Consider the following 23,880-nt stretch of genomic DNA (forward strand, 5'->3'; position numbering starts at 1 on the left):
GGAGGAGGGATGGAGGGAAGAGAGAGGAGAGGAGGAGGGAGAGGAGGAGAGGAGGGAGGGAGGAGAGGAGGAGAGGAGGAGGAGAGGACGGAGGGAGGAGAGGAGGAGGACAGAGGGAGGAGAGGAGGGAGGAGGGAGGGAGGGAACAGAGGAGGATGGAGGGGGAGAGGAAGACGGAGGAGGACAGAGGGAGGAGAGGAGGAGGACGGAGGGAACAGAGGAGGGAGGAGGGGGAGAGGAGGACAGAGGGAGGAGAGGAGGAGGACAGAGGGAACAGAGGAGGACAGAGGGAGGACGGAGGGAGGGAGGAGAGGAGGGAGGGAGGAGAGGAGGGAGGAGGGAGAGGAGGAGGAGGAGGAGGGGAGGAGGACAGAGGGAGGAGAGGAGGACGGAGGGAGGAGGGAGGGAACAGAGGAGGACGGAGGGGGAGAGGAAGACGGAGGAGGACAGAGGGAGGAGAGGAGGAGGAGGACGGAGGGAACAGAGGAGGGAGGAGGGGGAGAGGAGGACAGAGGAGGACAGAGGGAGGAGAGGAGGAGGACGGAGGGAACAGAGGAGGACAGAGGGAGGAGAGGAGGAGGACGGAGGGAACAGAGGAGGACGGAGGGAGGAGAGGAAGACGGAGGGGGAGAGGAGGAGGGAGGGAACAGAGGAGGACGGAGGGATGAGAGGAAGACGGAGGGAGGGAGGGGGAGAGGAGGACAGAAGGACAGAGGGAGGAGCAGGACAGAGGGAACAGAGGAGGACGGAGGGAACAGAGGAGGGAGGAGAGGAGGACAGAGGGAGGAGAGGAAGACAGAGGCCTGGTCAGTACATGTTGCTAACTGGGTGGGTTACACCAGTTGGACATAATATTGGTTAGAACTCTACATCAGCAAGCAATATAACATGGAAAACAAGCACAGGGCAGGAGGAGGGAGACTACAGGACAGGAGGAAAGAGACTACAACACAGGAGGAGAGAGACTACAGCACAGGAGGAGAGAGACTACAACACAGGAGGAAAGAGACTACAACACAGGAGGAGAGAGACTACAGGGCAGGAGGAGAGAGACTACAGCACAGGAGGAGAGAGACTACAGCACAGGAGGAGAGAGACTACAGCACAGGAGGAGAGAGACTACAACACAGGAGGAGGGAGACTACAGGGCAGGAGGAAAGAGACTACAGGGCAGGAGGAAAGAGACTACAACACAGGAGGAGGGAGACTACAGGGCAGGAGGAGAGAGACTACAGCACAGGAGGAGAGAGACTACAGGGCAGGAGGAAAGAGACTACAGGGCAGGAGGAGAGAGACTACAGCACAGGAGGAGAGAGACTACAGGGCAGGAGGAGGGAGACTACAGGACAGGGCAGGAGGAGAGAGACTACAACACAGGGCAGGAGGAGAGAGACTACAACACAGGGCAGGAGATAGACTACAACACAGGAGGAGAGAGACTACAGCACAGGGCAGGAGGAGAGAGACTACAACACAGGGCAGGAGAATAGACTACAGCATAGGAGGAGAGAGACTACAACACAGGGCAGGAGGAGAGAGACTACAACACAGGGCAGGAGAATAGACTACAACACAGGAGGAGAGAGACTACAGCACAGGGCAGGAGAATAGACTACAACACAGGAGGAGAGAGACTACAACATAGGAGGAGAGAGACTACAGGGCAGGAGAGAAGAGACTACAACACAGGAGGAGGGAGACTACAGGACAGGAGGAAAGAGACTACACCACAGGAGGAGAGAGCCTACAGGACAGGAGGAAAGAGACTACAGAAACAGGAGGAGAGAGACTACAGGACAGGGCAGGAGGAGTGAGACTAAAGCACAGGAGGAAAGAGACTCAGGGCAGGAGGAAAGAGACTACAGGGCAGGAGGAAAGAGACTACAGGGCAGGAGGAAAGAGACTACAGGGCAGGAGGAAAGAGACTACAGGACAGGAGGAGAGAGACTACAGGGCAGGAGGAAAGAGACTACAGGGCAGGAGGAAAGAGACTACAGGAAAGGAGGAGAGAGACTACAGGGCAGGAGGAGAGAGACTACAGGGCAGGAGGAGGGAGACTACAGGGCAGGAACAGGGGGTGTGTGAGCGAGAAACAGAGAGAGTATAGTATGATCACAGCCAGTCAGTCAGTCCTCCAGCAGCTCCCAGCACTACTTACGGCGTTTCATACCCTCACTGGAGTTTGTTCCGGCAGTAACGTGCTGCTTACGGATGCTGTCCTCGTCCGCCTTGCGGTCCCGGCCAGGACACGCGCAGATCCTGGCCTCGAAGCAGCGCCGACCCAGCACCTGACCTCTACGACGTAGGAGAGACACAGTAACATTTATTCACCATCTATAGGGAGGGCTAAGATCCCAAATTAGAGCCAGAGCCATGTGGAAAACTATAGAATACATGTATTTACAAAACATTAGGAACACTGTCCTAATTGGTTCAATTCCAGGCTGTATCACAACCGGATCAGTCTAAATGGCTCTGACCATTAGCCTGGCCCCAGATCAGTCTATATGGCTCTGACCATTAGCCTGGCCCCAGATCAGTCTATATTCTGTATGGCTCTGACCATTAGCCTGGCCCCAGATCAGTCTATATGGCTCTGACCATTAGCCTGGCCCCAGGTCAGTCTATATGGCTCTGACCATTAGCCTGGCCCCAGATCAGTCTATATGGCTCTGACCATTAGCCTGGCCCCAGATCAGTCTATATGGCTCTGACCATTAGCCTGGCCCCAGATCAGTCTATATTCTGTATGGCTCTGACCATTAGCCTGGCCCCAGATCAGTCTATATGGCTCTGACCATTAGCCTGGCCCCAGGTCAGTCTATATGGCTCTGACCATTAGCCTGGCCCCAGATCAGTCTATATTCTGTATGGCTCTGACCATTAGCCTGGCCCCAGATCAGTCTATATGGCTCTGACCATTAGCCTGGCCCCAGGTCAGTCTATATGGCTCTGACCATTAGCCTGGCCCCAGGTCAGTCTATATGGCTCTGACCATTAGCCTGGCCCCAGATCAGTCTATATTCTACATGGCTTTGACCATTAGCCTGGCCCCAGATCAGTCTATATGGCTTTGACCATTAGCCTGGCCCCAGATCAGTCTATATGGCTCTGACCATTAGCCTGGCCCCAGATCAGTATATATTCTACAGACCTTTAGCCTGGCCCCAGATCAGTATATATTCTACAGACCATTAGCCTGGCCCCAGATCAGTCTATATGGCTCTGAACATTAGCCTGGCCCCAGATCAGTCTATATGGCTCTGACCATTAGCCTGGCCCCAGATCAGTCTTTATGGCTCTGACCATCAGCCTGGCCCCAGATCAGTCTATATGGCTCTGACCATTAGCCTGGCCCCAGATCAGTCTATATTCTGTATGGCTCTGACCATTAGCCTGGCCCCAGATCAGTCTATATGGCTCTGACCATTAGCCTGGCCCCAGATCAGTCTATATGGCTCTGAACATTAGCCTGACCCCAGATCAGTCTATATGGCTCTGACCATTAGCCTGGCCCCAGATCAGTCTATATGGCTCTGACCATTAGCCTGGCCCCAGATCAGTCTATATGGCTCTGACCATTAGCCTGGCCCCAGGTCAGTCTATATGGCTCTGACCATTAGCCTGGCCCCAGATCAGTCTATATGGCTCTGACCATTAGCCTGGCCCCAGATCAGTCTATATGGCTCTGACCATTAGCCTGGCCCCAGATCAGTCTATATTCTGTATGGCTCTGACCATTAGCCTGGCCCCAGATCAGTCTATATGGCTCTGACCATTAGCCTGGCCCCAGGTCAGTCTATATGGCTCTGACCATTAGCCTGGCCCCAGATCAGTCTATATTCTGTATGGCTCTGACCATTAGCCTGGCCCCAGATCAGTCTATATGGCTCTGACCATTAGCCTGGCCCCAGGTCAGTCTATATGGCTCTGACCATTAGCCTGGCCCCAGGTCAGTCTATATGGCTCTGACCATTAGCCTGGCCCCAGATCAGTCTATATTCTACATGGCTTTGACCATTAGCCTGGCCCCAGATCAGTCTATATGGCTTTGACCATTAGCCTGGCCCCAGATCAGTCTATATGGCTCTGACCATTAGCCTGGCCCCAGATCAGTATATATTCTACAGACCTTTAGCCTGGCCCCAGATCAGTATATATTCTACAGACCATTAGCCTGGCCCCAGATCAGTCTATATGGCTCTGAACATTAGCCTGGCCCCAGATCAGTCTATATGGCTCTGACCATTAGCCTGGCCCCAGATCAGTCTTTATGGCTCTGACCATCAGCCTGGCCCCAGATCAGTCTATATGGCTCTGACCATTAGCCTGGCCCCAGATCAGTCTATATTCTGTATGGCTCTGACCATTAGCCTGGCCCCAGATCAGTCTATATGGCTCTGACCATTAGCCTGGACCCAGATCAGTCTATATGGCTCTGAACATTAGCCTGACCCCAGATCAGTCTATATGGCTCTGACCATTAGCCTGGCCCCAGATCAGTCTATATGGCTCTGACCATTAGCCTGGCCCCAGATCAGTCTATATTCTGTATGGCTCTGACCATTAGCCTGGCCTCAAATCAGTCTATATGGCTCTGACCATTAGCCTGGCCCCAGATCAGTCTATATTGCTCTGACCATTAGTCTGGCCCCAGATCAGTCTATATGGCTCTGACCATTAGCCTGGCCCCAGATCAGTCTATATGGCTCAGACCATTAGCCTGGCCCCAGATCAGTCTATATGGCTCTGAACATTAGCCTGGCCCCAGATCAGTCTATATTGCTCTGACCATTAGCCTGGCCCCAGATCAGTCTATATTGCTCTGACCATTAGCCTGGCCCCAGATCAGTCTATATTCTGTATGGCTCTGACCATTAGCCTGGCCCCAGATCAGTCTATATTCTGTATGGCTCTGACCATTAGCCTGGCCCCAGATCAGTCTATATGGCTCTGACCATTAGCCTGGCCCCAGATCAGTCTATATGGCTCTGACCATTAGCCTGGCCCCAGATCAGTCTATATGGCTCTGATTTGTGCTGCATAGTCATCTGTTTGGCATGACGATGCCCATGGAAGTTGGCAGGACAAACAGATCTGGGACACTGATGAGACACACTGTTTTCTGTTGTCTTGAATGACTCTCCCCTTGAGGGGACAATATAAAGTCGTATTGGAATGAATGTCTTACTCTCTGGTTTCCAGGGTGACGATGATGAGTATGGGGCGTCGGTTCATTCCTCCCACACAGCTGGAGTTGCACATGAAGTTATATAGGATGGTGGTGAACTCTGTGCCCACCTGGAAGAGGAGACATTAACACACAGAGAGGAGATATTAACTCACAGAGAGGAGACATTAACACACAGAGAGGAGATATTAACTCACAGAGAGGAGATATTAACTCACAGAGAGGAGACATTAACACACAGAGAGGAGATATTAACTCACAGAGAGGAGATATTGAGTAGACATTAACACACAGAGAGGAGACATTAACACACAGAGAGGAGATATTAACTCACAGAGAGGAGATATTGAGGAGACATTAACACACAGAGAGGAGACATTAACACACAGAGAGGAGATATTAACTCACAGAGAGGAGACATTAACTCACAGAGAGGAGATACTGAGGAGATATTAACACACAGAGAGGAGATATTAACTCACAGAGAGGAGATATTAACTCACAGAGAGGAGACATTAACACACAGAGAGGAGATATTAACTCACAGAGAGGAGACATTAACACACAGAGAGGAGATATTAACACACAGAGAGAAGACAGAGGAGATATTAACTCACAGAGAGGAGACATTAACACACAGAGAGGAGATATTAACTCACAGAGAGAAGACAGAGGAGATATTAACTCAGAGAGGAGATATTGAGGAGATATTAACACACAGAGAGGAGACATTAACACACTGAGAGGAGACATTAACACATAGAGAGGAGATATTAACTCACAGAGAGAAGACAGAGGAGATATTAACTCACAGAGAGGAGATATTAACTCACAGAGAGAAGACAGAGGAGATATTAACTCACAGAGAGGAGACATTAACACACAGAGAGGAGACATTAACACACAGAGAGGAGACATTAACACACAGAGAGGAGACATTAACACACAGAGAGGAGATATTAACAGACAGGAGACGGGGCTCTGACACAGTCTGTTTTAAGGGGGACAGGGAGGAGACAGGGCTCTGACACAGTCTGTTTTAACAGGGAAGAGACAGGGCTCTGACACAGTCTGTTTTAAGGGGGACAGGGAGGAGACAGGGCTCTGACACAGTCTGTTTTAACAGGGAGGAGACAGGGCTCTGACACAGTCTGTTTTAAGGGAAACAGACAGGAGGCAGGACTTTGAGCTTTGGCCAAAGAATTAAGAATTAGAAAACCTAAATGGACCTGAATCTTCTTATGATGGTAAATAAGGGCAGCCATTTTTGGCCAGGGGGTTGGTAGGTAAGTCAGTGGTAAGTCAGTGCTGTGACAAGACATTGGGTAAAACATTGAATTTGAAGATCTTCTTGCACTGTATGTATGTTTGCTAGCCAGACAGTGTTAGAGGGATGATTCCATTGATTTGTCAAATTATCTGCCAATATGCCAACATTGCATTCATCAATGCAGTCAGTCTACAGCCAGACATTGGCTGACATCAGTTGATGATAGGATTTTTACAAGTTGTAAAAGCAACACGTACTGATATTGTATCAAATAATAGCAATCACAGCTTTCCACGAAAACTCAAATGTCGACATCTATGGTCTATTTACATATATATTTTAGAGGATATATCAAATTGGTATAAAACCCATATAAACTGTATTTATAATTATATGACGACAATTATATTACACAATTTCTGATATATCACATGATCTACTTTTATTTTCCTGCATATAAAAAAACATCTGGATTATAAAATCATTCAATCCAATTAGACGGGTTTGGATTTCTCCCTGACCAATATGGCTCCCATTATCACATTCTGGAAGCTTTGAGGGTTGATGACATTGACCCCTCTGGTAATTTAATAGGATCTCTATAGCTGTGGCCTGGTGGAAACGAGAGGGACTTTACCTGAGGTGGCTCGTATGGGACCAAGACACTCTGACGGCCCGTGATGGAGTCCTCCAGATACTGGGAGTGGTTGTTACCCTCCACTCGGATCAGGTGACTGGGAGGGGCTATCTGACCTATAAAAACAACACAAAATGCCAGATGCTTATCAAACAGCCAAAACATGTTACATGTTCATATCAAAGTAGATAAATAACTTATCAATGGTTTATCAATGGTAGTTTAGGCATAGTTAATAAGGTCATGGTACAGGCTAGTTAATAAGGTCATAGTACAGGCTAGTTAATAAGGTCATAGTACAGGCTAGTTAATAAGGTCATAGTACAGGCTAGTTAATAAGGTCATGGTACAGGCTAGTTAATAAGGTCATAGTACAGGCTAGTTAATAAGGTCATAGTACAGGCTAGTTAATAAGGTCATAGTACAGGCTAGTTAATAAGGTCATGGTACAGGCTAGTTAATAAGGTCATAGTACAGGCTAGTTAATAAGGTCATGGTACAGGCTAGTTAATAAGGTCATAGTACAGGCTAGTTAATAAGGTCATAGTACAGGCTAGTTAATAAGGTCATGGTACAGGCTAGTTAATAAGGTCATAGTACAGGCTAGTTAATAAGGTCATGGTACAGGCTAGTTAATAAGGTCATGGTACAGGCTAGTTAATAAGGTCATGGTACAGGCTAGTTAATAAGGTCATGGTACAGGCTAGTTAATAAGGTCATAGTACAGACTAGTTAATAAGGTCATGGTACAGGCTAGTTAATAAGGTCATGGTACAGGCTAGTTAATAAGGTCATAGTACAGGCTAGTTAATAAGGTCATAGTACAGGCTAGTTAATAAGGTCATAGTACAGGCTAGTTAATAAGGTCATAGTACAGGCTAGTTAATAAGGTCATAGTACAGGCTAGTTAATAAGGTAATGGTACAGGCTAGTTAATAAGGTCATAGTACAGGCTAGTTAATAAGGTCATGGTAAAGGCTAGTTAATAAGGTCATGGTAAAGGCTAGTTAATAAGGTCATGGTGCAGGAAGCATCTGAGAGGTAAAGGCTAGTTAATAAGGTCATAGTACAGACTAGTTAATAAGGTCATGGTGCAGGAAGCATCTGAGAGGTAAAGGCTAGTTAATAAGGTCATGGTGCCGGAAGCATCTGAGAGGTCTAAGAAACGTTTCTATTTCTGTTCCCTGTTTATATTGATATAAGATAAATAGTTTTTCTGTAGTGCTTTAGGAGAGGGGGACATACATCAACTCACTAACCATCACTGAAGTCAACAAGGAGAGAACAGTGTGTCACTTTTATTGTTCATTTAGGAGAGAGACATATAACTAACTAACTAACTAACCGTCGTTGAACTCGCGGCTGAGCTCGTGGTTGGGGCATCGTTTGACCACCTCGGTGACGTGCTCTGCCTTCTTGTAAACGGGCATGGCTCTGATGACGGCGCCCTGCGGGGGGTTGGTCAGCACCTTGATCTGGATGGGACACGTCTTGGCGATCTGACAGTACAGCTTCTTCAGTTCTGTAGAGTACTGGAGAGACAGAGGACAGGTCAGTACTGGAGAGACAGAGGACAGGTCAGTACTGGAGAGACTGAGGACAGGTCAGTACTGGAGAGGGAGAGACAGAGTGGTTAGGTCTAGCTAGGTGCAGTACAGAGAGACAGGTTGAAACACACAGGTCAGTACTGGAGAGAGACAGAGGACAGGTCAGTACTGCCGAGAGACAGGTTAAATACACAGGTCAGTACTGCAGAGAGACAGGCTAAATACACAGGTCAGTACTGCAGAGAGACAGAGGACAGGTCAGTACTGCAGAGAGACAGGTTGAAATACACAGGTCAGTACTGGAGAGAGACTGGTTGAAATACACAGGTCAGTACTGCAGAGAGACAGGCTAAATACATAGGTCAGTACTGCAGAGAGACAGGTTGAAATACACAGGTCAGTACTGCAGAGAGACAGGTTGAAATACACAGGTCAGTACTGCAGAGAGACAGGCTAAATACACAGGTCAGTACTGCAGAGAGACAGGTTAAATACACAGGTCAGTACTGCAGAGAGACAGGTTGAAATACACAGGTCAGTACTGGAGAGAGACAGGCTAAATACACAGGTCAGTACTGCAGAGAGACAGAGGACAGGTCAGTACTGCAGAGAGACAGGTTGAAATACGCAGGTCAGTACTGGAGAGAGACAGGTTGAAATACACAGGTCAGTACTGGAGAGACAGGTTGAAATACACAGGTCAGTACTGGAGAGAGACAGGTTAAATACACAGGTCAGTACTGGAGAGAGACAGGTTGAAATACACAGGTCAGTACTGGAGAGACAGGTTGAAATACACAGGTCAGTACTGGAGAGACAGGTTGAAATACACAGGTCAGTACTGGAGAGAGACAGGTTAAAATATAATACAATATACTAGAATTAATAACAGTGAGCTCATAACCAAATATAATCAACACATTATAGATTATAGCCTTCAAAACAAATGTCAATAACATAAGTTAACATCTGTTGCCTGTTGCCTAGTAACCCTTCTGTTAACAGGCTTAGCAGTGCCTTTAAAAACATCTGTTGCCTAGTAACCCTTCTGTTAATAGGCTTAGCAGTGCCTTTAAAAACATCTGTTGCCTAGTAACCCTTCTGTTAACAGGCTTAGCAGTGCCTTTAAAAACATATGTTGCCTAGTAACCCTTCTGTTAATAGGCTTAGCAGTGCCTTTAAAAACATATGTTGCCTAGTAACCCTTCTGTTAACAGGCTTAGCAGTGCCTTTAAAAACATCTGTTGCCTAGTAACCCTTCTGTTAATAGGCTTAGCAGTGCCTTTAAAAACATATGTTGCCTAGTAACCCTTCTGTTAACAGGCTTAGTAGTGCCTTTAAAAACATCTGCTGCCTAGTAACCCTTCTGTTTTTCCCTGGAGCACAGAGGGTTAAAGAAAGGCTTGTGATTATGGTACACGCACGCACGCACGCGCACACACACACACACACACACACACACACACACACACACACACACACACACACACACACACACACACACACACACACACACACACACTAACACACACTAACACACACACACACACACACTCTCACTCTTTCTCTCCATCATCATAGGGATTTGTGTTGAGGCCAGGGTGTATGTGGATAGATGATACACACCTAGTTAATGTCTCTTGGTATATAGTGAGCTCCGGGGCAGTAGCCAGGCACTTCCAGAGGAGTGGTGCCGTAATTAACTGCCCTGCCTTCACTCTGGGCCTGGTTTTCACCTTTCATCTTCAAGATTAGGGGACACAGTGTTTCCATTCCAGAGGTTACTTCACTAGCACTTAACTCAGTGACACTGTGTTGTATTTGGTCGTACTGTATGATGCTGTCTTAACGATGAGGTCAGAGACAAAGATGGGGTTTGCAACATCCTGAACCTTACTTCCTGTCTGACACCGCATCTGACTAAAGTTAATGCATCGACCACAGGAATGGAAGCGTCCTGACAGGAAATGCTGCGCCACGAACAGCCACTCAGAAGTTGAATCCTGGGTTGGGCGGTATCCGGATGTTCATACCGTTTCTGTACCACACCGAATCCACACACAAGGGGCATTATTTAAACTATCATTAATATTGTTTTAAGCAACAACAAAACACTATTTCGGCAACAGGGATCTCAAACCAGGAAGTGGATTGAATGTCTCAGCTGTAACCATGAAGCTTGACAGCAAGCGTCATGCTCTACCAACTGAGCAACAACTGAGCAACACAGGACCTTCCAAATGCATGCCTGGAGCAACCCGAGTTGAATATCATTTATTAGATTTCTTATAGTTATACTTCAATTATACACTGAACAACAATATAAACACCACATGTAAAGTGTTGGTCCCATGTTTCATGATTTGAAATAAAAGATCCCAAGACATTTTCCATACGCACAAAAAAGCTTATTTCTCTCAAATTGTGTGCACAAATTTGTTTATGTCCCTGTTAGTGAGCATTTCTCCTTTGCCAAGATAATCCCTACTACACCTGACAGGTGTGGCATATCAAGAAGCTGATTATTACACAGGTGCACCTTGTGCTGGGGACTATAAATGGTCACTCTAAATTGTGCCGTTTTGTCACACAACACAATGCTACAGATGTCTCAAGTTTTGAGGGAGCGTGCAATTGACATGCTGACTGCCGGAATGTCCACCAGAGATGTTGTCAGAGAATGTAATGTTAATTTCTCTACCATAAGCCGCATCCAACATCCTTTTACAGAATTTGATAGTATGTCCAACTGGCCTCAAAAACACAGACTACGTGTATGGCGATTTGCAGTTGGCTGATGTCAACTGAGAGCCCCATGGTGGCGGTGGGGTTATGGTATGGTGTTTACTGATGTCAACAGAGTGCCCCATGGTGGGGTTATGGTATGGTGTTTACTGATGTCAATGTTGTGAACAGAGGGCCCCATGGTGGCGGTGGGGTTATGGTATGGTGTTTGCTGATGTCAACGTTATGAACAGAGTGCCCCATGGTGGCGGTGGGGTTATGGTATGGTGTTTGCTGATGTCAACGTTGTGAACAGAGTGCCCCATGGTGGAGGTGGGGTTATGGTATGGTGTTTGCTGATGTCAACGTTGTGAACAGAGTGCCCCATGGTGGCGGCTGAGTATAGTTGACTGAGAACACATTCTCATTTGCAGCAACGACCTGGGGAATAGTTACAGGGGAGAGGAGGGGGATGAATGAGCCAATTGTAAACTGGGGATTATTAGGTGACCGTGATGGTTTGAGGGCCAGATTGGGAATTTAGCCAGGACACCTGGGTTAACACCCCTACTCTTACGATAAGTGTCATGGGATCTTTAATGACCTCAGAGTCAGGACACCCGTTTAATTAACGTCCCATCCGAAAGACGGCATCCTACACAGAGCAGTGTCCCCAATCACTGCCCTGGGGCATTGAGACATTTTTTTAGACCAGAGGAAAGAGTGCCTCCTACTGGCCCTCCAACACCACTTCCAGCAGCATCTGGTCTCCCATCCAGGAACTGACCAGGACCAACCCTGCTTAGCTTCAGAAGCAAGCCAGCAGTGGTATGCAGGGTGGTATTCTGCCGACCAGGACCAACCCTGCTTAGCTTCAGAGCTAAGCCAGCAGTGGTATGCAGGGTGGTATTCTGCCGACCAGGACCAACCCTGCTTAGCTTCAGAGCTAAGCCAGCAGTGGTATGCAGGGTGGTATGCTTCTGACCAGGACCAACCCTGCTTAGCTTCAGAGCTAAGCCAGCAGTGGTATGCAGGGCGGTATGCTTCTGACCAGGACCAACCCTGCTTAGCTTCAGAGCTAAGCCAGCAGTGGTATGCAGGGCGGTATGCTTCTGACCAGGACCAACCCTGCTTAGCTTCAGAGCTAAGCCAGCAGTGGTATGCAGGGCGGTATGCTTCTGACCAGGACCAACCCTGCTTAGCTTCAGAGCTAAGCCAGCAGTGGTATTCAGGTTGGTATGCTTCTGACCAGGACCAACCCTGCTTAGCTTCAGAGCTAAGCCAGCAGTGGTATGTAGGGTGGTATGCTGCTGACCAGGACCAACCCTGCTTAGCTTCAGAGCTAAGCCAGCAGTGGTATTCAGGTTGGTATGCTTCTGACCAGGACCAACCCTGCTTAGCTTCAGAGCTAAGCCAGCAGTGGTATGCAGGGTGGTATGCTTCTGACCAGGACCAACCCTGCTTAGCTTCAGAGCTAAGCCAGCAGTGGTATGCAGGTTGGTATGCTGCTGGTATATTGCACGGCCCCATGTCACAAGGATCTGTACTTAATTCCTGGAAGATGAAAATTTCCCAGTTCTTCCATGAATACTCACCAGACATGTCAGCCATTGAGCATGTTTGGGATGCTCTGGATCGCCGTGTACGACAGCGTGTTCCAGTTCCCGCCAATATCCAGCAACTTCACACAGCCATTGAAGAGGAGTGGGACAACATTCAACAGGCCACAATAGACAGCCTGATGAAGGAGATGTGTTGCACACCCCTACTCATTTTTAAAGGTATCGGTGACCAACAGATGCATATCTGTATTCCCAGTCATGTGAAATCCATAGATTAAGGGCCTAATGCATTTATTTAAAATATACGGATTTCCTCATATGAACTGTGACTCCGTCAAATCTTTGAAATTGTTAGATGTTTGTTCAGTATAGTTATAAGCCGTGTATTTGGAAATACCCTGGTATAAACAGGAAATACCCTGGTATAAACAGGAAATACCCTGGTATAAACAGGAAATACCCTGGTATAAACAGGAAATACCCTGGTATAAACAGGAAATACCCTGGTATAAACAGGAAATTGGCCAAACCTAGCCGTGTATTTGGAAATACCCTGGTATAAACAGGAAATTGGCCAAACCTAGCCGTGTATTTGGAAATACCCTGGTATAAACAGGAAATTGGCCAAACCTAGCCGTGTATTTGGAAATACCCTGGTATAAACAGGAAATTGGCCAAGCCTAGCAGTGTATTTGGAAATACCCTGGTATAAACAGGAAATTGGCCAAACCTAGCCGTGTATTTGGAAATACCCAGGTATAAACAGGAAATTGGCCAAACCTAGCCGTGTATTTGGAAATACCCTGGTATAAACAGGAAATTGGCCAAGCCTAGCAGTGTATTTGGAAATACCCTGGTATAAACAGGAAATTGGCCAAACCTAGCCGTGTATTTGGAAATACCCTGGTATAAACAGGAAATTGGCCAAACCTAGCCGTGTATTTGGAAATACCCTGGTATAAACAGGAAATTGGCCAAACCTAGCTGTGTATTTGGAAATACCCTGGTATAAACAGGAAATTGGCCAAACCTAGTTGAGTGATTCACAAAGTCCTACCTATCTACTGTACAGAAAGTGACACTCAGAGGAAGTTGCTCACCTTCAGGCATTTCAAACAAAATCGTACAGTCATAAATAATGCATGTGCTTTCTGCCTGACTGGCACTTTAAGAAAGAGAAAGGAGAAAGAACGCAGTCAGAAAGAAAAGACAAAATTGCTTCTTCCAGCCATGACCATGCTGACTAAACAAACGTTTCAGATCTGTACCACTACTACTAGTACTACTGCTGCTACTACTAATACTACAACTACTACTACTACTACTGCTTCTACTACTAATACTACTAATACTACAACTACTAATACTACTACTACTACTACAACAACTACTAATACTACTACTACTACTTCTGCTACTATTACTACTACTACTACCACTACTACTACTACTGCTACTACAACTACTACTGCTACTACTACTAATACGACTAATACTACTACTACTACTACTACTAATACTACCACTACTACTACTACTACTACTACTACTACGACCACTACTACGACTACTACTACTAATACTACAACTACTAATACTACCACTACTACTACTAATACTACTACTACTGCTACTACTAATACTACCACCACCACTACTACTAATACTAATACTAATACTACCACTACTACTACTACTACTACCAATACTACTACTACTACTACTGCTACTACTAATACTACTACTACTAATACTACAACTACTAATACTACAACTACTACTACTACCACTGCTACTTCTAATACTACTACTACTGCTACTACTAATACTACAACTACTAATACTACAACTACTGCTACTACAACTACAAATACTACCACCACCACAACTACAAATACTACAACTACAAATACTACCAAAACCACAACTACTACTACTACTACTACTACTACTAATACTACAACAACTACTAATACTACTACTACTACTTCTGCTACTACTACTACTACCACTACTACTACTACTGCTACTACAACTACTACTGCTACTACTACCAATACTACTAATACTACTACTACTACTACTACTACTAATACTACCACCACTACTACTACTACTACTACTACTACCACTACTATGACTACTACTACTAATACTACAACTACTAATACTACCACTACTACTACTAATACTACTACTACTGCTACTACTAATAATACAACTACTAATACTACCACCACCACTAATACTACTACTAATACTACCACTACTACTACTACTACTACTACTACCACTGCTACTACTAATACTACTACTACTGCTACTACTAATACTACAACTACTAAAACTACTGCTACTACAACTACTAATACTACCACCACCACTACTACTGATACTACTACTACTACAACTACTAATACTACCACTACTACCACAACTACTAATACTACCACTACTACCACTACTACTACTACTGTTACTCCTACTACTACTACTACTGCTACTACTACTACTACTACTACCACAACTACTACTACTACTGTTCCTGCTACTACTACTACTACTGTTCCTGCTACTACTACTACTACTGTTGCTCCTACTACTACTACTGTTACTACCAATGCTACTACTGTTACTACTACTACTGTTACTAATACTACTCCTACTACTACTACTACTACTGTTACTACCACTACTACTCCTACTACTACTACTGTTGCTACTACTACTGTTACTGTTACTCCTACTCCTACCACTACTACTACTGTTACTACTGTTACTACTACTACTGTTGCTACTACTACTGTTACTACTACTGTTATTACTACTACTCCTACTACTACTACTGCTACTACCACTACTACTACTGTTACTACTACTACTGTTACTACTACTGTTACTACTACTACTCCTACTACTATTACTACTACTACTACCACTACTACTACCACTGCTGTTACTACTACTACTACTGTTACTACTACTACTCCTACTACTACTACTGCTACTACCACTACTACTACTGTTACTACTACTACCTCCGTGTAAGCACTATGCACTAACTCTATGTGTCCCAAATGGCACCATTTATAGTGCACTACATTTCCAAAACCCTTTGGTCAAAAGTAGTGCACTATATTGCGAATAGGGCTCCATTTGGGACAGACATTGTGTAATCCCTCCAGTGAAGGAGACATGGAAAAACACAAGAGAAGGAAAAAGTGTCCTGCCAGGTTGGCATTTGAAATGGAACAATTATTGTGTGAAGATTGTGAAAACATCCCCGGGGCAGTGTTTGTGTTCTAAAAACAATTCTACAGTATATTCCATCTCTGTTAAGCTGTGTTGCTGTGAAAGGAGCCCATCCCAGCATCTGTCTAGGATGACTTTTAATATTCTTACATAAGCAGGCTGTACTTGGCAAGGATACGTCTCATCTCCTCTCCTCTCCAGGATGACCCCTCTAGCTAGCAAACCAAACTAACCTCATTGTGAAGCAGTCCTCTACAACAGGATGAATAGACTTCTATAGGGCCAAGTACACTACTCTGCCACTGCTCTAAGACAACAGTTTAAAGTGCCTAGTGATATATTTTACATCAATTTCCATCAATTCCCATTATTAAAGTGGCTGGAGTTGAGTCAGTGTGTTGGCAGCAGACACTCATTGTTAGTGGTGGCTGTTTAACAGTCTGATGGCCTTGAGATAGAAGCTGTTTTTCAGTCTCTCGGTCCCAGCTTTGATGCACCTGTACTGACCTCGCCTTCTGGATGATAGCGGGATGAACAGGCAGTGGCTCGGGTGGTTGATGTCCTTGATGATCTTTATGGCCTTCCTGTAACATCGGGTGGTGTAGGTGTCCTGGAGGGCAGGTAGTTTGCCCCCGGTGATGCGTTGTGCAGACCTCACTACCCTCTGGAGAGCCTTACGGTTGAGGGCGGAGCAGTTGCCGTACCAGGCGGTGATACAGCCCGACAGGATGCTCTCGATTGTGCATCTGTAGAAGTTTGTGAGTGCTTTTGGTGACAAGCCAAATTTCTTCAGCCTCCTGAGGTTGAAGAGGCGCTGCTGCGCCTTCTTCACGATGCTGTCTGTGTGGGTGGACCAATTCAGTTTGTCTGTGATGTGTATGCCGAGGAACTTAAAACTTACTACCCTCTCCACTACTATCCCATCGATGTGGATAGGGGGGTGCTCCCTCTGCTGTTTCCTGAAGTCCACAATTATCTCCTTAGTTTTGTTCACGTTGAGTGTGCGGTTATTTTCCTGACACCACACTCCGAGAGCCCTCACCTCCTCCCTGTAGGCCGTCTCGTCGTTGTTGGTAATCAAGCCTACCACTGTAGTGTCGTCCGCAAACTTGATGATTGAGCTGGAGGCGTGCATGGCCACACAGTCGTGGATGAACAGGGAGTACAGGAGAGGGCTCAGAACGCACCCTTGTGGGGCCCCAGTGTTGAGGATCAGCTGGGTGGAGATGTTGTTACCTACCCTCACCACCTGGGGGCGGCCCGTCAGGAAGTCCAGTACCCAGTTGCACAGGGCGGGGTCGAGACCCAAGGTCTCGAGCTTGATGACGAGTTTGGAGGGTACTATGGTGTGAAATGCTGAGCTGTAGTCGATGAACAGCATTCTCACATAGGTATTCCTCTTGTCCAGATGGGTTAGGGCAGTGTGCAGTGTGGTTGATATTGCATCGTCTGTGGACCTATTTGGGCGGTAAGCAAATTGGAGTGGGTCTAGGGTGTCAGGTAGGGTGGAGATGATATGGTCCTTGACTAGTCTCTCGTTTAAATGTTTTACTCACCTCGGCTGCAGTGAAGGAGAGTCCGCATGTTTTGGTTGCAGGCCGTGTCAGTGGCACTGTATTGTCCTCAAAGTGGGCAAAAAAGTTATTTAGTCTGCCTGGGAGCAAGACATCCTGGTCCGTGACTGGGCTGGTTTTCTTTTTGTAATCCGTGATTGACTGTCGACCCTGCCACATACCTCTTGTGTCTGAGCCGTTGAATTGAGATTCTACTTTGTCTCTATACTGACGCTTAGCTTGTTTGATTGCCTTGCGGAGGGAATAGCTACACTGTTTGTATTCGGTCATGTTTCCGGTCACCTTTCCCTGGTTAAAAGCAGTGGTTCAGGCTTTCAGTTTCACCAGAATGCTGCCATCAATCCACAGTTTCTGGTTTGGGAATGTTTTAAACGTTGCTATGGGAATGACGAGAGAGAGGGGGGGGGGGGGGAGGGGGGGGGGAGGAGAGGAGAGGGAGAGGAGAGGAGAGGAGAGGAGAGGAGAGGAGAGGAGAGGAGAGGAGAGGAGAGGAGAGGAGAGGAGAGGAGAGGAGAGGAGAGGAGAGGAGAGGAGAGAGAGAGAGAGAGAGAGAGAGAGAGAGGGGTGGGTGGGGGGGGAAAGAGGAGAGGAGAGGAGAGGAGAGGAGAGGAGAGGAGAGGAGAGGAGAGGAGAGGAGAGGAGAGAGAGATAGAGAGAGAGAGAGAGAGAGAGAGAGAGAGAGAGAGAGAGAGAGAGAGAGAGGGGGGGAGAGAGAGAGAGAGAGAGAGAGAGGAGAGAGAGGGGAGAGAGAGAGAGAGAGAGAGAGAGGGGGGGGGAGAGAGAGAGAGAGACAGAGAGAAAGAGAGAGATCAATATCGATGGACGTAAAGGGGAGATTCAGTGCTTGTGAATAATTGACAAATTGACCATATGTTTTGCTAAGGGCAACCGAGATATGAAACAAAGTATTCTCAGTATCTGCCACGTTCAAGACAGAAGATAATAGTTGTTTTAAGACTGCTGACATTGCATACTGTAGACACACACACACACACACACACACACACACACACACACACACACACACACACACACACACACACACACTCACACACTCACACACACACACACACACACACACACACACACACACACACACACACACACACACACACACACACACACACACACACACACACTCACACACTCACACACTCACACACTCACACACACACACACACACACACACACACACACACACACACACACACACACACACACACACACACACACTCACAGCCAGACAGATGAAGATAAACCATCCCAGCCCTCAAGCCACAAACTTTGAGCATGCAACTATGTTTGCTCAGGAGCTGCTGCTGAAAGGTTAAAACACACACACACACACACACACACACACACACACACACACACACACACACACACACACACACACACACACACACACACACACACACACACACACACACACACACACACACACACAAGCATGCAGCAGTTGACTGATGTGCTCAAGTGGCTCTCCTCCTCTCTTCCAGGCAGGGTGCGGTCCTCTCTCATGTGTTACTATGTAATTATGAGCCATTCACTGGTCACAATGTAAATTACACACACAGCGAAAACACTACTTAATCACAATGCCTACGTCCAAAATGGCACCCTATTCCCTATATAGCACACTTCTTTAGATCAGGGCACATGTGATGCAGACAGTCATTTAAACATGACACTTAACTACGCCTTAAAGTATGTTAGCAGAGTCATAGCTCTGTAGTAGGGTAGCAGAGTTATACCTTTATAGTAGGTTAGCAGAGTCATAGTTATATAATAGGTTAGCAGGTAGCAGAGTCAAAGATATATAGTAGGGTAGCAGAGTCGTAGCTCTATAGTAGGTTAGCAGGTAGCAGAGTCATACCTCTATAGTAGGGTAGCAGAGTCGTAGCTCTATAGTAGGTTAGCAGGTAGCAGAGTCATAGTTATATAGTAGGGTAGAAGAGTCATACCTCTATAGCAGGGTAGAAGAGTCATAGTTATATAGTAGGGTAGCAGAGTCATAGTTATATAGTAGGGTAGAAGAGTCATACCTCTATAGTAGGGTAGAAGAGTCATAGTTATATAGTAGGGTAGCAGAGTCATACCTCTATAGTAGGTTATCAGAGTCATACCTCTATAGTAGGGTAGTAGAATCATAGTAATATAGTAGGGTAGAAGGTAACAGTCATACCTCTACAGTATGGTAGCGGGTAACAGAGTCATACCTCTATAGTAGGGTAGCAGAGTCATAGCTCTATAGTAGGTTAGCAGGTAGCAGAGTCATAGTTATATAGTAGGTTAGCAGGTAGCAGAGTCATAGTTATGTAGTAGGTTAGCAGGTAGCAGAGTCATAGTTATATAGTAGGTTAGCAGGTAGCAGAGTCATAGTTATGTAGTAGTTTAGCAGAGTCATAGTTATATAGTAGGTTAGCAGGTAGCAGAGTCATAGTTATATAGTCGGGTAACAGAGTCATACCTCTACAGTAGGTTAGCAGGTAACAGAGGCATACCTCTATAGTAGGGTAGCAGAGTCATAGCTCTATAGTAGGTTAGCAGGTAGCAGAATCATAGTTATATAGTAGGGTAGCAGAGTCATACCTCTATAGTAGGGTAGTAGAGTCATACCTCTATAGTAGGGTAGCAGATCCATACCTCTATAGTAGGGTAGCAGAGCCATACCTCTATAGTAGGGTAGCAGAGTAATAGTTAAATAGTAGGGTAGCAGAGTGATAACTCTATAGTAGGGTAGCAGAGTCATACCTCTATAGTAGGGTAGCAGAGTCATACCTCTATAGTAGGGTAGCAGAGTCATACCTCTATAGTAGGGTAGAAGAGTCATACCTCTATAGTAGGGTAGCAGAGTCATAGTTATATAGTAGGGTAGCAGAGTCATACCTCTAAAGTAGGGTAGCAGAGTCATACCTCTATAGTAGGGTAGCAGAGTCATACCTCTATAGTTGGGTAGCAGGTAACAGAGTCATACCTCTATAGTAGGGTAGCAGAGTCATACCTCTATAGTAGGGTAACAGAGCCATAGTTATATAGTAGGGTAGCGGAGTCATACCTCTATAGTAGGGTAGCAGAGTCATACCTCTATAGTAGGGTAGCAGGTAGCAGAGTCATACCTCTATAGTAGGGTAGCAGAGTCATACCTCTATAGTAGGGTAGAAGAGTCATACCTCTATAGTAGGGTAGCAGAGTCATAGTTATATAGTAGGGTAGCAGAGTCATACCTCTATAGTAGGGTAGAAGAGTCATACCTCTATAGTAGTGTAGCAGAGTCATACCTCTATAGTAGGGTAGCAGAGTCATAGTTATATAGTAGGGTAGCAGAGTCATACCTCTAAAGCAGGGTAGCAGAGTCATACCTCTATAGTAGGGTAGAAGAGTCATACCTCTATAGTAGCGTAGCAGAGTCATACCTCTATAGTAGGGTAGCAGAGTCATACCTCTATAGTAGGGTAGCAGAGTCATACCTCTATAGTAGGGTAGCAGGTAACAGAGTCATACCTCTATAGTAGGGTAGCAGAGTCATACCTCTATAGTAGGGTAACAGAGCCATAGTTATATAGTAGGGTAGCGGAGTCATACCTCTATAGTAGGGTAGCAGAGTCATACCTCTATAGTAGGGTAGCAGAGTCATACCTCTATAGTAGGGTAGCAGGTAACAGAGCCATAGTTATTTAGTAGGGTAGCGGAGTCATACCTCTATAGTAGGGTAGCAGGTAACAGAGCCATAGTTATATAGTAGGGTAGCGGAGTCATACCTCTATAGTAGGGTAGCAGAGTCATCCCTCTATAGTAGGGTAGCAGAGTCATACCTCTATAGTAGGGTAGCAGAGTCATAACTCTAAAGTAGGGTAGCAGAGTCATACCTCTATAGTAGGGTAGAAGAGACATACCTCTATAGTAGGGTAACAGAGTCATAGTTATATAGTAGGGTAGCAGAGTCATACCTCTAAAGTAGGGTAGCAGAGTCATACCTCTATAGTAGGGTAGCAGAGTCATACCTCTATAGTAGGGTAGCAGGTAACAGAGTCATACCTCTAAAGTAGGGTAGCAGAGTCATACCTCTATAGTAGGGTAACAGAGTCATAGTTATATAGTAGGGTGGCATACTCATACCTCTATAGTAGCGTAGCAGAGTCATACCTCTATAGTAGGGTAGCAGAGTCATACCTCTATAGTAGGGTAGCAGAGTCATACCTCTATAGTAGGGTAGCAGAGTCATACCTCTATAGTAGGGTAGCAGGTAACAGAGTCATACCTCTAAAGTAGGGTAGCAGAGTCATACCTCTATAGTAGGGTAACAGAGCCATAGTTATATAGTAGGGTAGCGGAGTCATACCTCTATAGTAGGGTAGAAGAGTCATACCTCTATAGTAGGGTAACAGAGTCATAGTTATATAGTAGGGTAGCAGAGTCATACCTCTATAGTAGGGTAGCAGAGTCATACCTCTATAGTAGGGTAGCAGAGTCATACCTTTATAGTAGGGTAGCAGAGTCATAGTTATATAGTAGGGTAGCAGAGTCATACCTCTAAAGCAGGGTAGCAGAGTCATACCTCTATAGTAGGGTAGAAGAGTCATACCTCTATAGTAGCGTAGCAGAGTCATACCTCTATAGTAGCGTAGCAGAGTCATACCTCTATAGTAGGGTAGCAGAGTCATACCTCTATAGTAGGGTAGCAGAGTCATACCTCTATAGTAGGGTAGCAGAGTCATACCTCTATAGTAGGGTAGCAGAGTCATACCTCTATAGTAGGGTAGCAGGTAACAGAGTCATACCTCTAAAGTAGGGTAGCAGAGTCATACCTCTATAGTAGGGTAACAGAGCCATAGTTATATTGTAGGGTAGCGGAGTCATACCTCTATAGTAGGGTAGAAGAGTCATACCTCTATAGTAGGGTAGCAGAGTCATACCTCTATAGTAGGGTAACAGAGTCATAGTTATATAGTAGGGTAGCAGAGTCATACCTCTACAGTAGGGTAGCAGAGTCATACCTCTATAGTAGGGTAGCAGAGTCATACCTCTATAGTAGGGTAGCAGAGTCATAGTTATATAGTAGGGTAGCAGAGTCATACCTCTAAAGCAGGGTAGCAGAGTCATACCTCTATAGTAGGGTAGAAGAGTCATACCTCTATAGTAGCGTAGCAGAGTCATACCTCTATAGTAGCGTAGCAGAGTCATACCTCTATAGTAGGGTAGCAGAGTCATACCTCAATAGTAGGGTAGCAGGTAACAGAGTCATACCTCTATAGTAGGGTAGCAGAGTCATACCTCTATAGTAGGGTAACAGAGCCATAGTTATATAGTAGGGTAGCGGAGTCATACCTCTATAGTAGGGTAGCAGAGTCATACCTCTATAGTAGGGTAGCAGAGTCATACCTCTATAGTAGGGTAGCAGGTAACAGAGCCATAGTTATTTAGTAGGGTAGCGGAGTCATACCTCTATAGTAGGGTAGCAGGTAACATAGCCATAGTTATATAGTAGGGTAGCGGAGTCATACCTCTACAGTAGGGTAGCAGAGTCATACCTCTATAGTAGGGTAGAAGAGTCATACCTCTAAGGTAGGGTAGCAGAGTCATACCTCTATAGTAGGGTAGCAGAGTCATCCCTCTATAGTAGGGTAGCAGAGTCATACCTCTATAGTAGGGTAGCAGAGTCATAACTCTAAAGTAGGGTAGCAGAGTCATACCTCTATAGTAGGGTAGAAGAGTCATACCTCTATAGTAGGGTAACAGAGTCATAGTTATATAGTAGGGTAGCAGAGTCATACCTCTAAAGTAGGGTGGCAGAGTCATACCTCTATAGTAGGGTAACAGAGCCATAGTTATATAGTAGGGTAGCGGAGTCATACCTCTATAGTAGGGTAGAAGAGTCATACCTCTATAGTAGGGTAGCAGAGTCATACCTCTATAGTAGGGTAACAGAGTCATAGTTATATAGTAGGGTAGCAGAGTCATACCTCTATAGTAGGGTAGCAGAGTCATACCTCTATAGTAGGGTAGCAGAGTCATACCTCTATAGTAGGGTAGTAGAGTCATACCTCTATAGTAGGGTAGCAGAGTCATACCTCTTTAGTAGGGTAGCAGAGTCACGTCTCTTAGGTCACTCGTTTTGCCCAT

General features: G+C 45.8%; 1 protein-coding gene across 5 annotated transcripts in view; it reads right to left on the minus strand.

Moving 5' to 3' along the window:
* The window catches only part of LOC109883783 (tumor protein 63), a 178,195-nt gene that overhangs the window by 24,802 nt on the left and 129,513 nt on the right, over positions 1 to 23,880 (minus strand). For 3 of the 5 annotated variants that reach the window (XM_031838165.1, XM_031838170.1, XM_031838168.1), the window contains 4 exons: positions 8,444 to 8,630; positions 7,099 to 7,214; positions 5,192 to 5,301; positions 2,159 to 2,295 (listed from right to left, as the gene is read on the minus strand). In XM_031838165.1, coding sequence (XP_031694025.1) covers positions 2,159 to 2,295; positions 5,192 to 5,301; positions 7,099 to 7,214; positions 8,444 to 8,630 — 550 coding nt within the window. The remainder of the gene's footprint in view (positions 1 to 2,158; positions 2,296 to 5,191; positions 5,302 to 7,098; positions 7,215 to 8,443; positions 8,631 to 23,880) is intronic. The other 2 variants (XM_031838166.1, XM_031838169.1) reach the window with 1 other exon arrangement.

This window comes from Oncorhynchus kisutch, linkage group LG13 (genome assembly GCF_002021735.2).
Source record: "Oncorhynchus kisutch isolate 150728-3 linkage group LG13, Okis_V2, whole genome shotgun sequence".
Lineage (NCBI taxonomy): Eukaryota > Metazoa > Chordata > Actinopteri > Salmoniformes > Salmonidae > Oncorhynchus > Oncorhynchus kisutch.